At 42.5% G+C, this 18455-nt stretch overlaps 1 protein-coding gene across 2 annotated transcripts in view; it reads right to left on the bottom strand.

Moving 5' to 3' along the window:
- wdr11 (WD repeat domain 11) overlaps positions 1-18455 on the bottom strand; it is a 95657-nt gene that overhangs the window by 4973 nt on the left and 72229 nt on the right. For both annotated transcript variants that reach the window (XR_014602080.1, XM_084076315.1), the window contains exons 19-25: positions 14327-14498; positions 13612-13720; positions 12782-12844; positions 11739-11804; positions 9918-10101; positions 7438-7533; positions 89-254 (exon numbers count right to left, since the gene is read on the bottom strand). Coding sequence is in view for 1 of the 2 variants with exons in the window: in XM_084076315.1 (XP_083932441.1) it covers positions 89-254; positions 7438-7533; positions 9918-10101; positions 11739-11804; positions 12782-12844; positions 13612-13720; positions 14327-14498 (856 nt within the window). In the remaining variant the exon portion in view is untranslated. The remainder of the gene's footprint in view (positions 1-88; positions 255-7437; positions 7534-9917; positions 10102-11738; positions 11805-12781; positions 12845-13611; positions 13721-14326; positions 14499-18455) is intronic.

An 18455-nucleotide genomic window follows, 5' to 3' on the forward strand; every position in this document is an offset into this window, starting at 1 on the left:
CAGATGACGGTAACTAACTCTGTGGATATTTAGACCCCCCTCCCCCCCACCCTGTTGCACCCCTATAATTGAAAGAACTGTACGGTACCTGCCAGCTTGCCGTTAGCGATCATGTTGGTGGCCACCAGTTTGATGGTGGACTGGGAGGGCCCTGAGGAGGTGATGGTGGTCACCAGGCAGGCCTTCAGCGAGTCACAGTAGTAGCTGCTGTTGTCGGCGCTCGTCTCCAGAAGCAGCTGCACTGCCCGGTCCGTCTATAATAATAATAATCATAATCTTTATTAGTAGAGCACTTCTTTAAAACAGCTACTGTACAAAGCATCCTACTATTAAAGCTGAGCTGCAATGGTTTTTTGTAACCTTTATTGTGATTTTCTAAAAACTTTTGACATGAAAATACAAAATACAATTCTTTCTTTTGGCATCTATTGTTAATTATATCTCCATTGTGGCCCTCTATGCCCTATGTGTGAAAAACATGTTTATTTCAGCTTTAAATAAACAAAACTCTCAGTGGGTTGACCAGTTTATCTGAAATTGTACACGGGCATTGACCATTGGCATATGCAGGAAGTGAGGAAGCCGATTCTTCACTTTAACAAACTTTAAGCCCTTTATTAGCATATCGGCCACAGGCTATTGGATCTGTAGTTGTTGCAGGAACAATTGAAGAAAACAAGCAGTACAATTTGATGAAAATATTAAGATGAACCAAAGAATAGTAAAAACTAACAACACTTTAAAACAGGGCTGATAGGCTGTTAGACTTGTTTTAAAGCTTTGTTCTTTGTTTTAGCCGTTATGGTTGTGCTATTCCCAACACCCCAGATACAGTAGCAGTTTTCGAGATATCTTGTGTGTGACCAAAGGGTTGGATAGGAAAGTGTCATGGCACTCTGCCCATTCCATTCTAGATACAGTGTCTTTCGTGCAGAGATGACATTTTGGCCTGAGGCTGGTGCTAAAGGAAAGGTCTTGGGGTCACTCAAATCAATATGGTTTATTCTCCAGGGAGCATGGATACACTAGTTTCATGGCAATCCGCACAATACATTTTGAGATATTGTTTGGGACAAAACTGCTGTATTGACCGACTGACTGACAGACAAACTGACTGACCTCACCACCCTTGAGGGGGCTTACAGTATGGGTCCCCACACATTTTTAGCAATGAATTTCCAAAACTTTTCCAAAACTTTTCCAGAATATTTAGCCCAATTTCCAGGCCTATATAACAATCATTCGGCGCAATAATGTGTCTCTTACTCCTATGTAGAATGCCCAAAGATAGGCAGTGTAGCAAAAATAAAGTTTGAGACATACATTAGGCTGCCGTCACACAGCCCGTTCGGCGAAAAACTACTTATGTTACATATTTCGTGTAATATTATTCATGTTTATGAAAATGTTTTGTTTTAACAAAATCAATAGCCAAAAACAATGCATAGCCAAATATTTTTCCAGGACCCTTGATAAATTCCAGGACCTTTGATGATGTTTGATCAATTTCAAACCTTTTCCAGTACTGGATTTTTTTATTTTTTTTTCCAAAATATTTCCAGGAATTTCATGACCGTGGGGACCCTGAGTATAATAAGTTGCGTGCTGGTGTCGCACACCGATATTATCTCACAATGCATCAAGCTTGAAGAACAGCTATTTTTGGTGTGTGACACAGCGAGCAACCGAGTATAAAATAAGACATTAGAGCCTCGCTGCTAGCTAAGGGTAAGACAAGTAAATAAGTAAAGATAAGTAAAAAAAAAGATAAAATCAGGTGAAATCAAGTCTATGAAACTGGGTCTCAAAAAGCGATTTTAAAAGTTTTGACACTGAAAGAGAAAGATTTAATTAGGAGAGCAGTGGGAGAAATAAGAGTTGAGGTACACAGGGAGTGGGACACACATGGAACCATATGGTTCAAATGATGATGTTGTTGTTGATGTGTTGTGGAGTGAGGGCAGAGGGACAGGTTCACGGAGGGCCCGCTGTGCACACTGGCCCCGAACAGGCTGCCCATTAACCCTTTAAAACCGGGGACGGCATGCATCTCGGTCATTTTAGATTTTTTAGCTATAACCATTATTTTATACTTTGGGCTATTCAAAAATAGGAGATATACGAGCTCATAGCGCAACTTGTAGATCTGCTATTTTTTGAAAAATCTTGTGGTTTTTTTTGAAAAACATTTTGTGCAAATCTTATTTTGAATACATATATTTTTTCAAACAACATTTTTAACTCAAATCTTTGCTTCTGGAGGTCCCTGGAACAAAATATTTCACAAATGTTCGCTTATATTCAAAGATTTGCACAAATCTTCACGCTTTTTCAAAAATAGCAGATCTACAAGCTCATAGCGTGGCACTCGGTGCTACACTATGAGCTTGTAGATCTGCTATTTTTGAATAGCCAAAGAACAAAATAATAGTTATAACTAGAAAATGTGCTCCTCGGAGCACAGGTCTCCTCCGCCAGGCGAGGTGGTAAAACTGTTCCTGATTAATTCTGTCTTACCAATTTATATTACATATTGTGATGTCACGTGAAGCTTGACCAATATTAGGTGTTCACAGACCATGTGCCCATGTATGGAGCTGGACGGACACACGGACGGACAAAGCTGGACGGACACACACACGGACGGACAAAGTGAAAACATACTCTCCACCATGCCTCAGCCTGGCGGAGACAAAAAATCGAATCTAAAATGACAGACGCTTTCCCGGTCTTACTGGGTTAAGGGGACTGCACTCTTCAGCTTTTTGCTGTGGCTGACCTATCCTCCTCTCTGCTGTTAACAGGTCCCTCTGAACCCAGACGGCCTGCTGACTGCAGCAGTGATTAGGAGGGATGGCAATGAGATGGGTGAGAGGACAGTGAGTGACTCCATTCTCTATGGGAGTGAATTACAGGAGAGTATAGAGGGGGCAGCATTCACTCCCCCATAATAGGATGGGGTCTTATTATATTGCTATCACAAGGCTCTCATGATACACAGCTGAGGAGGTTGGATGTGTGTGTGTGTGTGTGTGTGTGTGTGTGTGTGTGTGTGTGTGTGTGTGTGTGTGTGTGTGTGCGCGCGCGCAGAGAGAGAGAGAGAGAGAGAGAGCGAGAGAAAAAGAGAAGCATTATTTCCATATGTAGCCGGCCTTCATTTGAAATATTTATGTGTTCAAACAGTCATGTAAGAAGTTTGTGAATACATCCTCCGTACATTCCTTATCCGTCTCTGTAAATACAGTAATATCCAAATAGGGCTCCCAGCGCGCTGTCGTGGAATTCTGGATCAATCAGCATTTAGTGGGGCACATAGGAGTCGAGACAATACTCTAGGTGGTGATGATTATGCTTTATGTACATGATATCATGGTCAGAAGTACATTAACACTCATGTCAGTGGTACGGTAGTTCTGCCTCAGGCACAGGGCAGAGATCATAGTTATACTGTATCTGCCTGAAGGACAAACTGAACCATAACAAGATAGGCTGTACCAAGACAATAGGCCTAGTAGGCCTAGTGGAGACATTTAGGCTCTTAAGCTGTCAAATATCATAATGCATTGTAGAAGTATTATAAGTGATGGTAACATATAAAGGTTAGATATAAGCAGCCATGAAATTTCTTCCTCAGCCCGTTCCTGGCATGCATGAAGAAGTAAAAAAGCAACAACACCTGCTCAACCCGTTTCAATCCATCTGATCTGAACACAACACTTACTGTATGCTCAGCAATAGAGGTGGCATTTCAAGCACTTAATGCTTCATTAATCCTATGAAATAACAGAAAAGGTTACCGCCGTTATGCCTGTTAGACGAGCAGTATGGAGCGCCTCTATTATAGTAGTTTGTGTGCCGTGCGCATGAAAATATCTGATCTCCAAGCTCAAAAAGCATCGCGGAGCAATGCGTTGCAAGTCTGGAGATCAGATATATTTGTGCAGCAGTAGCGCCCAACTAAGTGAAACATACAAATGTCTCTCAACTCGGTGTGCTTTTGGAGAGCTCTGTCAGGCTGTCACGGTGAGGAAAGAGAAAGGGGGAGAAACATAACACATTGGGATGCTTTAATATATAATAGCCAACTGAGAATGTGAATATTAGTTGATATGTCAAGATATCACAGATGTCTACTGAACATGAGGCATTAGGGCGGGCCATACTCAGGTGCTAAAATGAATATTAAGGAAATCCAAAAAAGAGGGGTGTCTATTTTATGTGTTTTTTGATGGAGAGTTCAAATATGACATAATTTTTTGGATAGGACAACTCTTACCTACATTTTTTTGCATTTTTATATCGCTAATTGTACCCGTTCTAATTAATTTATAAGATATTAAAATCCAAAGGAAATCCTAACATGTGGGGTGTCTAAATGATGTGTTTTTATATGGGGAATTCAAATGTGACATTATTTTTTAGGTGGAATAACTCTAACCTACATTATTTTGTACTTCAAAATGACTAATTTTGCCCTTTTTAGCCTCATTTTAGGATATTAAAAGACATAAGGAAAATACTTTATATTGACAAAGCCAAATCAAACTTACATATTTATTCACAATGGAAGTGCATGTATATCACTGGATACAATTATGAAGATCAATTATCACTTCCTGAACTTTGCTAGGTTGTACAAGTCCTGCTTTGACGCTTTGCCTTAGACATCAGTCTCCTGCTGGTCTCCTGAGTCCTGATCCCTCCATCCCTCTTTTCCTTAGAGAAGTATGTAGAAGAAGCCTCAGTCACCATTTTGACAACCCTCTCAATGCTCTGAGTGTGGCAGGGCCAGTTGGGCACCTCCATGGGATGACAATGAAGTTTTTCATCTCCGATGTGTTCAGTATGCAAGTGAGAGGTGGCTCTGACACACCTTCTGACCAGCTAATCAATCCACCAATGCTGGAAGCATCATAATTGATCTCAGTTGTCCCTATGGTTCTTACAGAGGAGTCCCCCAGCTGAGTGTCTGGGTCTCCTTCTCCCCTGATGGCCAGGATTCCCTCCACCCCCTCAATCCTCTCCTTCTGATCCTTAGCGCTCAGCAGTGTTTGGAGGGTGGATTCATTATGGGCATACCAAGCAGATCTTCTAACAGTTGGCATCACAATGTCCAGTACCTACTTCCTCTGGGACTTCAGGCAGTCCAGCTGAAACAGGATGTGCCTAGGCCCTTCAATCCAGGACTCCTTGATCTTCACATTGAACCAACATGGATAATACACTCCAATGATGTATTCCACAATGAACTGCAGATTTTTCTGATTCTTTCCTCTCAGTCCATGCTTTGACACCAAGAGCCTGAGAAGTCTGTTTGCTGTGGTGAGCCGGTGGCTGTGGTTTACTGGCCCATTGTGGCCCAATATCCAACAGATCCAGCCTTGTAGGAACCACTCTGTCTCCGAATGCACAAACAATTTGATAGCCATAGTGTTGATCAGTCGAGAAATCTTGAATGACCTTGTAAGGCAGCTTGATCAGTGAAGGGCCATCAGAGATCCTGGTAAATTTTGGATTGATATCCAACTCTGTAGCTGAATCAAGGAGCTTTAGTATTGGTCCAGATAATTTGTTGACAGAGTAGGACCTTCAAGTTCAACAATGAGCCAGCGGAGGGGCAGTTCACCAGTGTGTAAGTTGCACACCAACCAGACCAGGTGTCTTCCCATGTGCAGCTCCAGCTTCCTCACAATACTCCAGCTTTTACACCACTGTTGACATTTGTTGAGTCTCCTCCAATGGCCCACAAGGTCTTATGAAAACCTTTCTCTCTCAGCCAAGCAAAAAGGACCTTAGCAATCTGCACTGCATGTGACTCCTCTTTAGTTGCTGTTTCTGGGGTAAAATGGAACATATAGTTGCTGCCAGGCTCACTGACAACACTATGTTCTTCCCTCATCTTTGCAGGAAAAGATTGGTCACTGCCCTCAGCTTCCATCATTACATTGGTCAGGTCAATCCGTCCATCAAAGAGGATGCAGGACTCACACGCCCCCCCCCCTCCTTCCTGCACTTCTCCTCAAATTCATCCCCCAGCTCTCGTATCAACTTCTCCTGTGCTATCTTGACCTTGTTTTTATCAATCACTTTTCATAGGGTGTCTTCTGTGATGATTCAATCAGAGCCGCAGTTGCTATTGCTGCAGTTGGCCTGAGCGAATTAATTACAAATTAATAAAACAATAATCAACTGCAAATGTATGTAGGTTAGGTTTATCAGAATTGAAACATTTCTTCAGATTTGTGTTTTACACACAAACATCTGTTATTTGAACAGGAATTCTTTATAAAAGCCTCCCATCTTAAGTTCTGTCTTCGAGAAGAAAATCGCTAATTAATCAAAGAAATGGACAATAATCAATTGCAAATTGATGTAGGTTAGGTTTATCAGAATTGGAAAATTTCTTCAGATTTGTGTTTTACATGCCAACATCTGTTATTTTGAACAGGAATTCTTTATAAAAGCCTCCCAAAATATTTTTTTCTTCTAGAAGAAAATCGCAAATTAATCAAAAAATTTACAATAATCAACTGCAAAAAAATGTAGGTTAGGTTTATCAGAATTGAAACATTTCTTCAGATTTGTGTTCTACATGCCAAAATCTGTCATTTGAACACCCCTCTTTTTTGATTTTCAAAAAAAAAAAAGTATGGCCCGCCCTAATGAGGCATGCCGATACGACTGCTCCCGCTCGTATGCTTTCACAAGGATGCTAGGAAAGCATTCTGTGCTCCTTTGAGCTCGCCACTTAACCCATTAAGACCTGGAACTGTGTGTCATTTTTAGATTTGAGCTAAAAAGCATTATTTTACACTTTGGGCTATTCAAAAATAGCAGATATACAAGCTCATAGCGCGGCACCGAGTGCCGCGCTACGAGCTTGTATATCTGCTATTTTTGAAAAATCGTGAAAATGTGTGCAAATCTTCTGAATATATATATTTTTAAAGCGAACATTTTTAACTCAAATCTTTGCTTCTGGGGGTCTCTGGAACAAAATATTTTGATGGGGGTCCGCGGCCAAAAACATGTAATTTTGGGGGTCCTTGACATGAAAAAGATTGAGCACCACTGATATAGAAACATACGTTTTTCAGAATACTGTTGAGATTTAGGGACGCGTAGAATCGGCTTCAGGTCTCAATGGGTTAAATGCACGAAAGATAGCACTGCATCTCGTTGTTCTTAAAGGTAGGGGCGGTCAACACTCTGACTGGTTTGATTAATGTAATGCCCAAACCACACCTATGAATAATCCAGGGCTGTTTAGCGTCTAGCACCGGTGTTGCGATTGGCGCATGATAGCTAAATAGCGCTGGGACACACCCACCATGGCACAAGGTAAGACATAGCGCCAGACGCTAAGTTGCGTCCTGAAAATAGGGCCCCTTGTGTCTATAAGGATTAAGGAAGGAGCATGGGTAGTGTGGTACCAACCTGGCCCAGAAGGAGGAGCTGGTCAGCACATTTCTTGGTGTGTTCATAACTGGACCTTTTCACCTCCTGCAGGTGAACTCGATCCAACTGGAATTTCTGCAAAACGGGAGTTAATCAAGATGATGTCACTTCACACTCAAAACTAGTCACTTCACACTCAACACTTTGTCACTCAAAACTAAGCATTTCTAGACACATGCCTGTTTTTTCACCCAAATTTGGTATCACCAAGGACTTAACAAAAAAAAAAAAACATTAATAGAGACATATGATCAAAGGTGCGTGCTTGGTTGAGGGAATGATCACATGTGTCAAGGTATAGAGGTGTGTGTGTGTGTGTGTGTGTGTGTGTGTGTGTGTGTGTGTGTGTGTGTGTGTGTGTGTGAGAGAGAGGGAGAGATATTTGAATGAATATCTTTTGAATATTTTTTTTGGGGCATGTGCCTGCGGTAAGAGGGGAGACTTTTATTATTTTCAGTATTCTACAGTATTGCGTGTCGACATAATCACATTTCCTATTCCCTCCTGCTAGAGAGCGGATGGAATTCAAACAAATGAGTGAACGATGATTTCACACAACAAAGCAAAACAATAGTACTGTAACAAAATAAAACTGCAGATTTTTACAAAGCGTGAAGTTCATGACAGGACTGGGGCAAAGACATAAAAGAGAAGTATGTGTGTGTGTGTGTGTGTGTGTGTGTGTGTGTGTGTGTGTGTGTGTGTGTGTGTGTGTGTGGGTTAAGAGTAAACTTTGCCAAAGACACCAACACCCCAATTAAGGGGGTGAGAGACAGGCAGGCCCTATTTTTTGTTTGTTTGTGTTTGCTTGTGTGTGTGTGTGTGTATGTGTGTGTGTGTGTGTGTATGTGTGTGTGTGTGTGTGTGTGTGTGTGTGTGTGTGTGTGTGTGTGTGTGTGTGTGTGTTCATTTGAAAATCATGAAGCAGAAATGCGTTATTATTTTGTGAAGATGAATTCTCCTCTGAGGCACAGCCATTGTAATAAATCCTCACAGAGATACCAAATGAACTTAGTTTAACTTTGGAGCAGCTTGTATTGAAAACTTGTGTTAGTTAAAACGCTAGTGTGTGTGTGTGTGTGTGTGTGTGTGTGTGTGTGTGTGTGTGTGTGTGTGTGTGTGTGTGTGTGTGTGTGTGTGTGTGTGTGTGTGTGTGTGTGTGTGTGTGGAGACTGCCATCACTGACAGCATTCTGGGTAGCTCTTTGCTAAATACATGTTTCTGTTCACTGCATGTTCCCTCATTAACAGGGAGCAGAACATTCAGGAGGAATAAAGTACAGCGCAAACACTTCAAGTTTTGAAAGGCCAGAGAATCTTTTTACAAAGAATAAAACACTATTATTTTAGAACATCCATTAACAGAAAGACCTCTAAAAGCTTAAAGAAATCAAGTGGTCCCTTCGCTGTGAATTGGAAATTTGAGTGTTTCGAAGCAACTAAAAGTAACATTTCTTATTCATGGCCATCCTTTCTCATGAAAAAAAAGATAATAATCAAAATGCTCTTTCCTAGAAAACCAGGGTATGCTGATGGGCGTCTGGTGGAACAAAAGCCTAGACCAACTAGAAACCACGGAACATTCGAAAAATGTGAACTTAATTATTGGTACATTGTTCAATTTCTTTCTGAAAGGGAGCCGCAATGACACTGCATATTGAAGAATGTGGGGTTCATCAAGACTTACGACAGCTCCACCAACCCTCAGATCTTTGATTAAAAGCCTCCACTGTCACCTAGGCAACAAACAGGGTGGAAGTGTCCTGTCTCCACTTGGTTGGCTGCGTGGCTGCCATGCCAACAGGCAGTCTAAGGCAGAGAGACAAAACTGAGGAAGGGCCAATCAATCGAGTGTTCTATTAAGGTAAACTTTTGCCAACACAGTGTACGGGGGGAGCTGCTGTGGTCGATATTAAGTTTGAAAAAGTCACGCTGCATTGTTTATCGAAGCTCTACACTCTACCAGCCTCTCTCTCCCCATTTCCAAGCCGACACAGCTGTGTCATCGATGAGGGACATTGATCTTTACAATGACGAAACCCTGCACAAACAAGGACATTTCTTGTTCTTTTTGTTTCATTGCTGCGACCATAGCTGGGTATTGACTTGGGTCAGCGTGACAAGGGAACAAATTTGGTGGGAGTATGGAGGGAGATGAAATGCTAAATTTGACCGCAAAAGGCTCCTTCAAGAACTGGGCTTAGTGAGAGACTAGGAGAAAAGCAGAACCACTTTCAACCTGGCGTCCCTATTTTGGGCATGTCATTATAGGAGAAAGATTTCAAAACATTGAAATAGGTTTTGAAATAGGGCTTAAGTAGTTACGCCACATACACAAACCAGGTATACCTGAATGCGCAAACGCACACACACACACACACACACACACACACACACACACACACACACACACACACACACACACACACACACACACACACACACACTCTCTCTGCTTACTTGGAAGTAGGAGCTCTCGCACAAGGTGTCATGGCAGATATCCAGATGGCTCTGGTTGACAGGTTGGGTTCCTTCACCCTGGCGTTCTGCCGTGGGTACGCTCAGTTGTTGAGCCTGGGCAAATGACTGAAGGTAGTGGGCTGCCACCGTCCAGAACTGGAGGTCTGACTCATCCCCGAACAGCCTGCGGGGTGCATACACAACCACCACAGCAAGGCTTTAGTTGAACCCAGTGTGGATAATGATCTCCATTAAATCAGTTAGCTACTGTACTGTAAGTATAGGCTGCATTTTTGTTGTCGTGCTGTGTTGTGTTGTACCATAGCGCTTTGTTCTCTAATGACCACAGATCCCCACACGTCCATTGTCCAAGCCCACGCCTTGCCCCTGGCATCATGCTAGCTTTAGTTTGGACGGACCTTTTATTCCTTTGGTAATTGTCAGAGTTTGCAGATTACACAAAGCTGTTGCTTGGTTACCTTTTTCGATCGAAAGAAAGGCAAGGAAGTCCAAATGGGTAGATGGGGTGACGTCGCAAGAGCTTTCCGAAGACAAATCGAAAGTGTTATTCTGTACAAAGAAGGACCTTGGGTGTTCTCAGGTAAATTAAGGGTTTAATAATGCAATGAAAAAAACAGGGAGAAATTACAGTTCAGCTCAGAATAGCTCTTCTAGGCATATGTGCATGCCCGGTGGGAAATTAAAACTGGGGCGCAGACGCAAGAAATGAGGGCTTGCTGACATTTCCTCGCCTGTCACGCATTGTGTTGAGATGCAGAAGAGTGGTGTACCACCACGTCTAGTTTATTACATCCCAATCTGTCAGGCAAAACAAAGCAACTGACAAGTGACTAGGCTTGAAAAAGTACATTATAACTGCCGCACTTCTCAAAACAGACAGCCCAGCCAGTCAGCCAAACAGGAGGACAGCAGAACACAAATCACTCAAGTCACTGTCAGACATCGCAATGTCATGCTTTCTGACCGCCCAGAGAGTTGTTTGTGCCACACCGTGACCTGACACGAGGCGGTGCGTGAAGCGGGATTGACACTTGGTGTCTCATATAGCAGATCTACAAGCTCACTACGTATCACGGTGCGATACGCTGTGAGCTTGTAGATCTACTATTTTCGTGAACAACACTGGTGTGCAACCAAGTGTAAATCAGGCATTATTGTGCTGTCTTACCTTCATGGCAGTGGTGTAAAGTACATTTACTCTAGTATTGTACTTAAGTACAATTTTGAGGTATTTTTACTTTACTGGAGTATTTACAATTTTCAATAGTTTTACTTCTACTCCACTATATCTCAGAGACAAATATTGTACTTTTACTCCACTACAATTATTTGAAAACTTTAGTTACTAGTTACTTTGTCGATTTTTATTATTATTGCAAAACATAGATTACCACTTCAGCCCTATATATATTTTTGTCATTTGAAAATAGCAGATCTACAAGCTCACAATGCGTCGCATTGCGAGCTTGTAGGTCTGCTATTTTCAAAAGATATTCTTATACATTTTGAACTTGTGTGAAATGGGACATTCTGCACATTGAGTAATTTTACTTTTGGTACTTTAAGTGTATTTTGATGCCAATACTTTTGTACTTTTACAAGTCAATTTTGATTACTGGAATTTTACTTGTAACCGAGTGTTTCTACATTACAGTATTGATACTTTTACTTAAGTAAGAAATGTGCGTACTTTTTCCCACCACTGCTTCATGGTGTCATGTGCTTCAATGTCAACTGGCCCAATCATTTCACACACAATTACCCATGAGGCCCCATATACTGTAAGGGACAACGACTCACCGTGAGACGAGCAAGCAGCGCTGCAGCAGGTTGAGCTCGGGGTCCTGCAGCACGCTCTTCAAGTCGCTGGGGAGCCAATCAGAGTCACGCAGTCACAACATGGTTACAGCCAATTACGCTTCTTGCACACACAGCACATACAGATGCCGATGCTGGGAGGGGGTCCGCTTATCTGTCAGCTGCCTGCAGAGCTCATGCTCAGCGGGCATCGTCGCTGTCTAAAGACAAAGGATTGCTGGGGAGGGAGCCTAGGACACCCGTCTGGAAGGCATGAGTTGTGAATGCAAAAGGACACAGCTTCTATCACACTTCTATGCCCATGCACAGTACACCTACCGCAGACAGACACCCTGTGAAGGCACGTGCTTGCATGGTTGCATACCTGTGCATGCATGCTTGTTTGAATTTACTAAAGCAAATACACAACCACAAGCATACAGTAAGCAGGGGTAGGCAGCCTTAGGCAGGGGCGCCACTGGCATAAGTGTGAGAGAAAAAAAATCAATATTCAAAAAAGGTTTACTCACATCTATGTGCAAATTACATCCTGCACATAATTCTACATTCATTCAAACTGATAACTCTGACTGGGGAGGGAGTCTGGGAGATAGGTGGGTTATTGAGTCTAATGATCATTACACCCTTATGTAAAAGAAAATATTTCTAAAGAAAAAAAGGTTGTTGTGTTATATAGCCTATGGGCAATCAAAATCTGTTGGCAATATACAATTTTGATGTGGTGTCGTAATTAAGCTTAATGTGGATATGGCACACTGACTATCAAGAAAATGAAAACATGCCACTTTGTGTCAAAAAGGTTGCCAACCCCTGCAATACTATAACCAAACGTACATAAACCCACATTAACCCAATGTGCACACACACGCACGCGCGCACACACACACACACACAATCGACAAACACACCAACTCATGCTGTCACATTCTGGCCAGCTCTGAACAAACAAGGCACAATCAGACTCCTCTCCTAGCGTGCGCCAAGAAGCCCTTGTGCTGCAAGAAGACAACGGAGTCATAACTCACTTAGACATAGCGTTGAGCTGCTCCTGGATCAGGCCCTTTATCTCATCTTTTTCAATGTAGTCCCTGGAACAAAGAGAGGGATCAATCTCAGCACATGATTAGAGAGACAAAGCCCATCCCGTGCTCCCTAGCATGTAAACCGTGGGCAGAGGTTCGTTCCATAGGCAGCTCAGAGCCTTTTCTCTGTCAGAAATAAGTCAAACTGAGGTGGTGAGAAGTAATAGATAGCTCTCATCTCATATTTATGTTGAGGTTAGGAGGCATCCACAGAGCGCTGGTAATATAACTTAGATCTTCATTATAAGCTAGATATTGGGCAGGAGGGTGTGTGGTTAAGGAAGGAAACGCTCAGTAATGCAAAAGGTCTGCTAAATGGGGATAATACGTCAAGTTGCAGTTAAACAGTGAGGCATCTCTCTCTGAGAACCCCAAAAGCCCAGACCTCTTCAGCGTAATGTTTTTTTTGTATTCCCATGATGACCTAGCTTTATGGAGGTGAGCGCTTCACACTGGTAATTGGTATTTCCTTTATGGCCGCATTAAACTGAGTGTTAGGGTGTGTAGCATGGCACCATCTCATCTCATTTGATAGCCCATGACGGCCGTGACATCAATACTGATGTTGAGATTGAAGACACTTAACCGCTTCCTGGTTCACAGGTCCCAAGTGTCTGCGTTTTTAATTGTAAAATAACAAATAAAAACAGAAGAACTATTCGTTTGTTTCCCAGTGGGTGGGGGTGGGTCACTAATCAATAATATGGTAAATTATTAGTGAAACACTTGAGTAGGTGGGGGACTGTCTGTCCATGTTAAGAGGTTATACGTACACTTGAGTGATGTCCATGGTGAAGGATCCAGACCATGGCTGTAGCAGCAGGAATGCCTTGAGGGTGAGGGCAGCTCGGGGGAGCAGAAGGTAGGGACACCATACTGGGTCTGGCAGAGGTCCCCAGACGCAGCAACGATTAAAAGCATTAGTCGATGGCTCGTTAATGTCTCCTTCAGTGATAATTGCATGTTAACTTAATCAATTTTAATTGCGTCTAATGCAGGGGTCTTCAACAGGGGGTCCAGAACCCCTAGGGGGTCCTCAGAGTTACTACAGGGGGTCCGCCAAATCTTTGTGTGATATGATTTTTTTTTTACCTTAACCACTTGAACCCTAGCATCCCTTTTCTGAGAACTTTAGCCAAAAATAGCCGATCTGCAGCGCGAGGCGTTGTGAGCTTGTAGATCGGCTATTTTTTGGCAAAGTGGTATAGTTGTAGAGGGAAAAAAGAGCAGACCATGTAAACAAAAAAAGTTGAATCTGAAACACAATTTTACACAATATAGAGGGGGGTCCCTGCTTCATCTCTCTCTCAGCTAGGGGGTCCTTGGGCTGAAAACGTTGAAGACCCCTGGTCTAATGTACAATGCCATTGTACACACACACACACACACACACACACACACACACACACACACACACACACACACACACACACACACACAGAGCTATCGATTGGTATCGATCCCTCTTCCCGTCCACTGCCATTTTACCGGTGAGGTCCTGTTCGTCCATGCGGTAGCTGGCAGACTTCATGGCCATCTCTAGCACTCGGATGCAGCCGTCGTCTGAGGCCAGCACCACCTTGTCCGACGTGCACCAGTCTATGTCCAGGATGCGGTAGTTGACGTTCCGACCAATCCTGATGCTGCTCACCATCTGCACCTGCAGGAGGGAGGAGGGGAGGGGGAGGGATGGGGCGTGGCGTTAAAACCACTAAATCCATCTTATGTGACGTGACCCCAATCAACTCCTGCTACAACCCCTTTAAAAAAATCAGATAAAATGACAACGATAATGATTTTGATTGAATACAAGTGGGCGGTGCGGGTTGATTCATTGAATGGAGCGTTAATGCTGGACGGCAGGAGAACACCTTGTCCAACACGCACTGCCAAAATTCTGGGGCTTACGGTGCAAAAAGAGCCGCAGTGGAGCAAACAGGTCTCCACAATGACAATTATCTTTCTCTGCATCGCCTCAGGGGAGCCAGTATCCCAACAGAAGACCTTGTTGGCTGTCTATACAGGATATCTGAGACCCAGCCTGGAATGCACTGATTTAGCACAATAAAACTCAAGACGATAAATCAAAACAAACTTTGAATCCCATCAGAGTGAACTGATCGATATAAAAGATCCATGGTCCGTTTCATCACATTTCTCATGAACAACTGGGTGAAAATGGACTGACGCACTGCGGAAGCCTTTTTTAAACATATTTTAACTGTTGATACACTGCCTTAGAGTTAGGAATTGTTGGACTATTTATTTATTAAGTTATTTAATTTATTTAGACTTTTAAATAACCAATGACACTGCTAGCAATCATAAAATGTATTTATGCATATCTATGCGTTTCCTGTAAAAACATGAAGCTAGATAGGCAGGACATATCATGGATGTTGATTGGCATTTACAGTAGCCAATGGGACTCCATAAAACCAGGTGTTTCACCAGGGGGTGGTGCCTTACAACTCGCTGTTGGTTGTCTTGTCATGCACACTAAGCTGACAAAACCAGAAGCAAAAACCTTGCTTAATAACCCAATCTTTGCTTTAACCCATGTTTAAACCTACAGGAGACACCACATGTTTTTATGGGTGGGATAATAAATTGACAAGTAACACTTCTCCTCCTTGTATCCTACTGCTGCAGCCTGGTGTCATTGTAGATGTGTTTATGCAAACCACAGATCTCTTCCTGTACAGAGGGGCCACTGGCAAATGCATTAACTAAAATCTATAATACCATTACAGATACCCGAAAAACTACTTAAACATACATTTTACTATACTGTATGTAATGCCCATGCATTGAGTCTAATGATGTGTACCTCTACCATGTGGGTAATAATAAACCTAAAGACAAGCTCCTTGTGGACAAACAGTCATTCAGAATGACATTTTCAAAGCCCCTTTCTCTGGCTTATTTAGGGGGCTGTATGGGAGACATTACAATGCAGCTGTCAGCGAAGCACTGGTGCATTTCAGATATCTCTCCATTTGATTCTCTTGCTCTCCCTTTCCCCGCTTTTGGCTGTCGCTCTCTACTTTTCTCTCGGCAGCTTGCCCACATCTGTTGTCTGCTTTTACCACAGGGGAGAGGAGATCTCATCCCGGCTCCCCATAGAAATTCATTTCTCCCTTCATACGGCACGACTCCATAGGGTACTCCCAACACACCCACCCCAGCCCCCATTTCTTTATTTTCCCCACCTCCGTGCTTTGCTAGTCATCCACCAGAGCATCCATCTTCGTCCAGGCTCATCTGTGCCTCCATATATTTTAAGTGTTCTCTAAGCTTCAGGGTAAGCTCGCCTCTTAACTGGGTTTGTTGTTTAGCATGTGAGGGAACAGGGAGAGAGCCTGGGCTATATTAGATATTAGATCGAGTGATGAGTTGGAGAGCCTGGAATACAAGGTAGAAATGTACTTAAGTGAGGTATAATGAAGGCTGTGCCGAGAAAGAAGTCTTTCCTGAGAGAAAAAGACCATTGAGGTAAACAAATTTAACCCATTAAGACCAGGAAGGGAACGCATCTGTGTGTCATTTTAAGATAAAAAAATAGCAGATACACTGTACAAGCTCATAGCACGGCACCGAGTGCCGCGCTATGAAATAAATATACATTTCTAAAAACTGTTTTTATTTTTTTATTGGATTTAGAAGACATTTGTAAGCAAAATATTTAGCAAAGATTTGAGTTACAAACGTTCGCTTTAAAAATATATATATTCAAAGACCCACAATTGTCCACGATTTTTCCAAAAAATAGCAGATTTACAAGCTCATTAATGAGCTTGTATATCTGCAATTTTTGAATAGCCCAAAGAAAAAAAAATGACAGAGATGCGTTCCCGGTTTGAATGGGTTAAAGAGAGAGAGTGTATAGCCCTATCTATTCTTGTTATGGATAATTCTATGAGTGTCCGCGGAAACAGTTTAACCTTTAGCGTGAGAGCTTTTGTGACATACTGACATTGCTGTTTAGGGACGATTACAGTCCCACCGAGAAACATCCAACAAATACAAATCCATACATCCTGAAAAGAAAGAGCAAGAAACTTTCCAGACCATTTTTGTTTCATCTGAGTTATGTGGCACTGCTCTGCTAGAATGTATCAATTATGCAGGGGGTGGGGGTGTCTGTCAATGCCCCAGGCTATCAAGTAATTACACATTCTTTTTTTATTTTAATCCCGTTGATTTAGGGTCTGTTCATTATTTAAATTAGAATGAGGGGTCATTGGAGGAAGTTAAAGCACTCTGAAATAAAACGTTTTGACCCTCCTGACAGAAATATATTTTCACTTTCTTCAAGTGAATGAACAAAAGAAGAGAGTGACCCTCCCCAACCAAACAATAAAAAAAACAACGGTATAATAAATAGCATTTTCAGAGCATGTTACGATTTATCAATACAGGAGTAGATTGTGTTCCGAATTGGATATACTTTAAGTTCCTATTTAGCAGGATCACAATGAAAATGTACTTTTCAAGGCTTTAAAGAAGATGTTTTATTATCATTAAAAGCTTAGTGTTTTGGCCTAGGCCGTGGCGTTGCGGTCTAGGCACCCTTGGTTGAAATCCCTTAACAGACAGCGTGCCGCGGGTTCGCGTCCCGTTCCCGACAGCCTTTGCTGCGTGTCTTCCCCCATCTCTCTCCCCATTTCCTGTCAGACTACTTTCTCTGTCCCTCTCCAAATAAAGCAATAAAAGCCCCAAAAAAAATCTTAAAAAAAAAAAAAAAAGCTTAGTGTTTTATCAAATATTTGGGGGCACACTTGCAATATCCTCACCGGCCACCAGTGGGCCCGGGGCCTACAGGTTGAGAACAACTGAAATGGATAACTTGAGCCATCCACATGGTTTGTGGCCATTGCTGTGAGACAGCAGCAACTCATCCGACACTCATTTTATTCATCTCAGAATATAAAATAGTTGTCTTCCGTTCTCTCCAAATAATTTTCAATTTTCAAGAGACTTTCTTCAGCAGAGAGAGACTGCAGCACAGTGCGGCGCCAGGATTGTCATTTTGGATGGCCACGTCAAAGTGGTGGGTGGGCGGGCAGAGTATGTGTGCATGACTCAGACCAAACCCCCTGTAATGTACTGTAGTTCTGTATGGCTGCACTATCATAGCCAGCATGACACGGACCACTACTGCTGCGGGAAGTCAGAGGAGAAGGCACTTCCACAGTGCAAGGTTTTCACTTCGCCTAAAAGTTCAGCCAAAATCTAGCTTTCAGTCCAGTATTTCTTCTGTTCTCTTTCCACCAAAATAAAGAGAACTGCAGTCAAATTGGACTTCCTGTAGATAGTAGTCAGACTTGATGAATAGGTATGAATAAGACTTCTATTTTGTGGGTTCTACTGTATTATCTGAACTGGGCCATGATTCAGAGGGACGGCTGGAAGGATTTGTATTGCACCGTTGGAGATGAAATTCTCTGAAAAAACAGACATCGGTCCCAAATGCCTTACACCGCTGGCATTGAGGGCTCTAGCTCTACATGTTTTTGATTAGCAACGACTTTTAATGGAGGAAACAATCTATAATCACAACCAGCAGCGAGCCGCCGTACGTGGAGAGGACACTGCTTCAAAATGCTGAACATCA

Source organism: Gymnoscopelus microlampas, assembly GCF_963454915.1.
Source record: "Gymnoscopelus microlampas genome assembly, chromosome: 13".
Classification (NCBI taxonomy): Eukaryota; Metazoa; Chordata; class Actinopteri; order Myctophiformes; family Myctophidae; genus Gymnoscopelus; species Gymnoscopelus microlampas.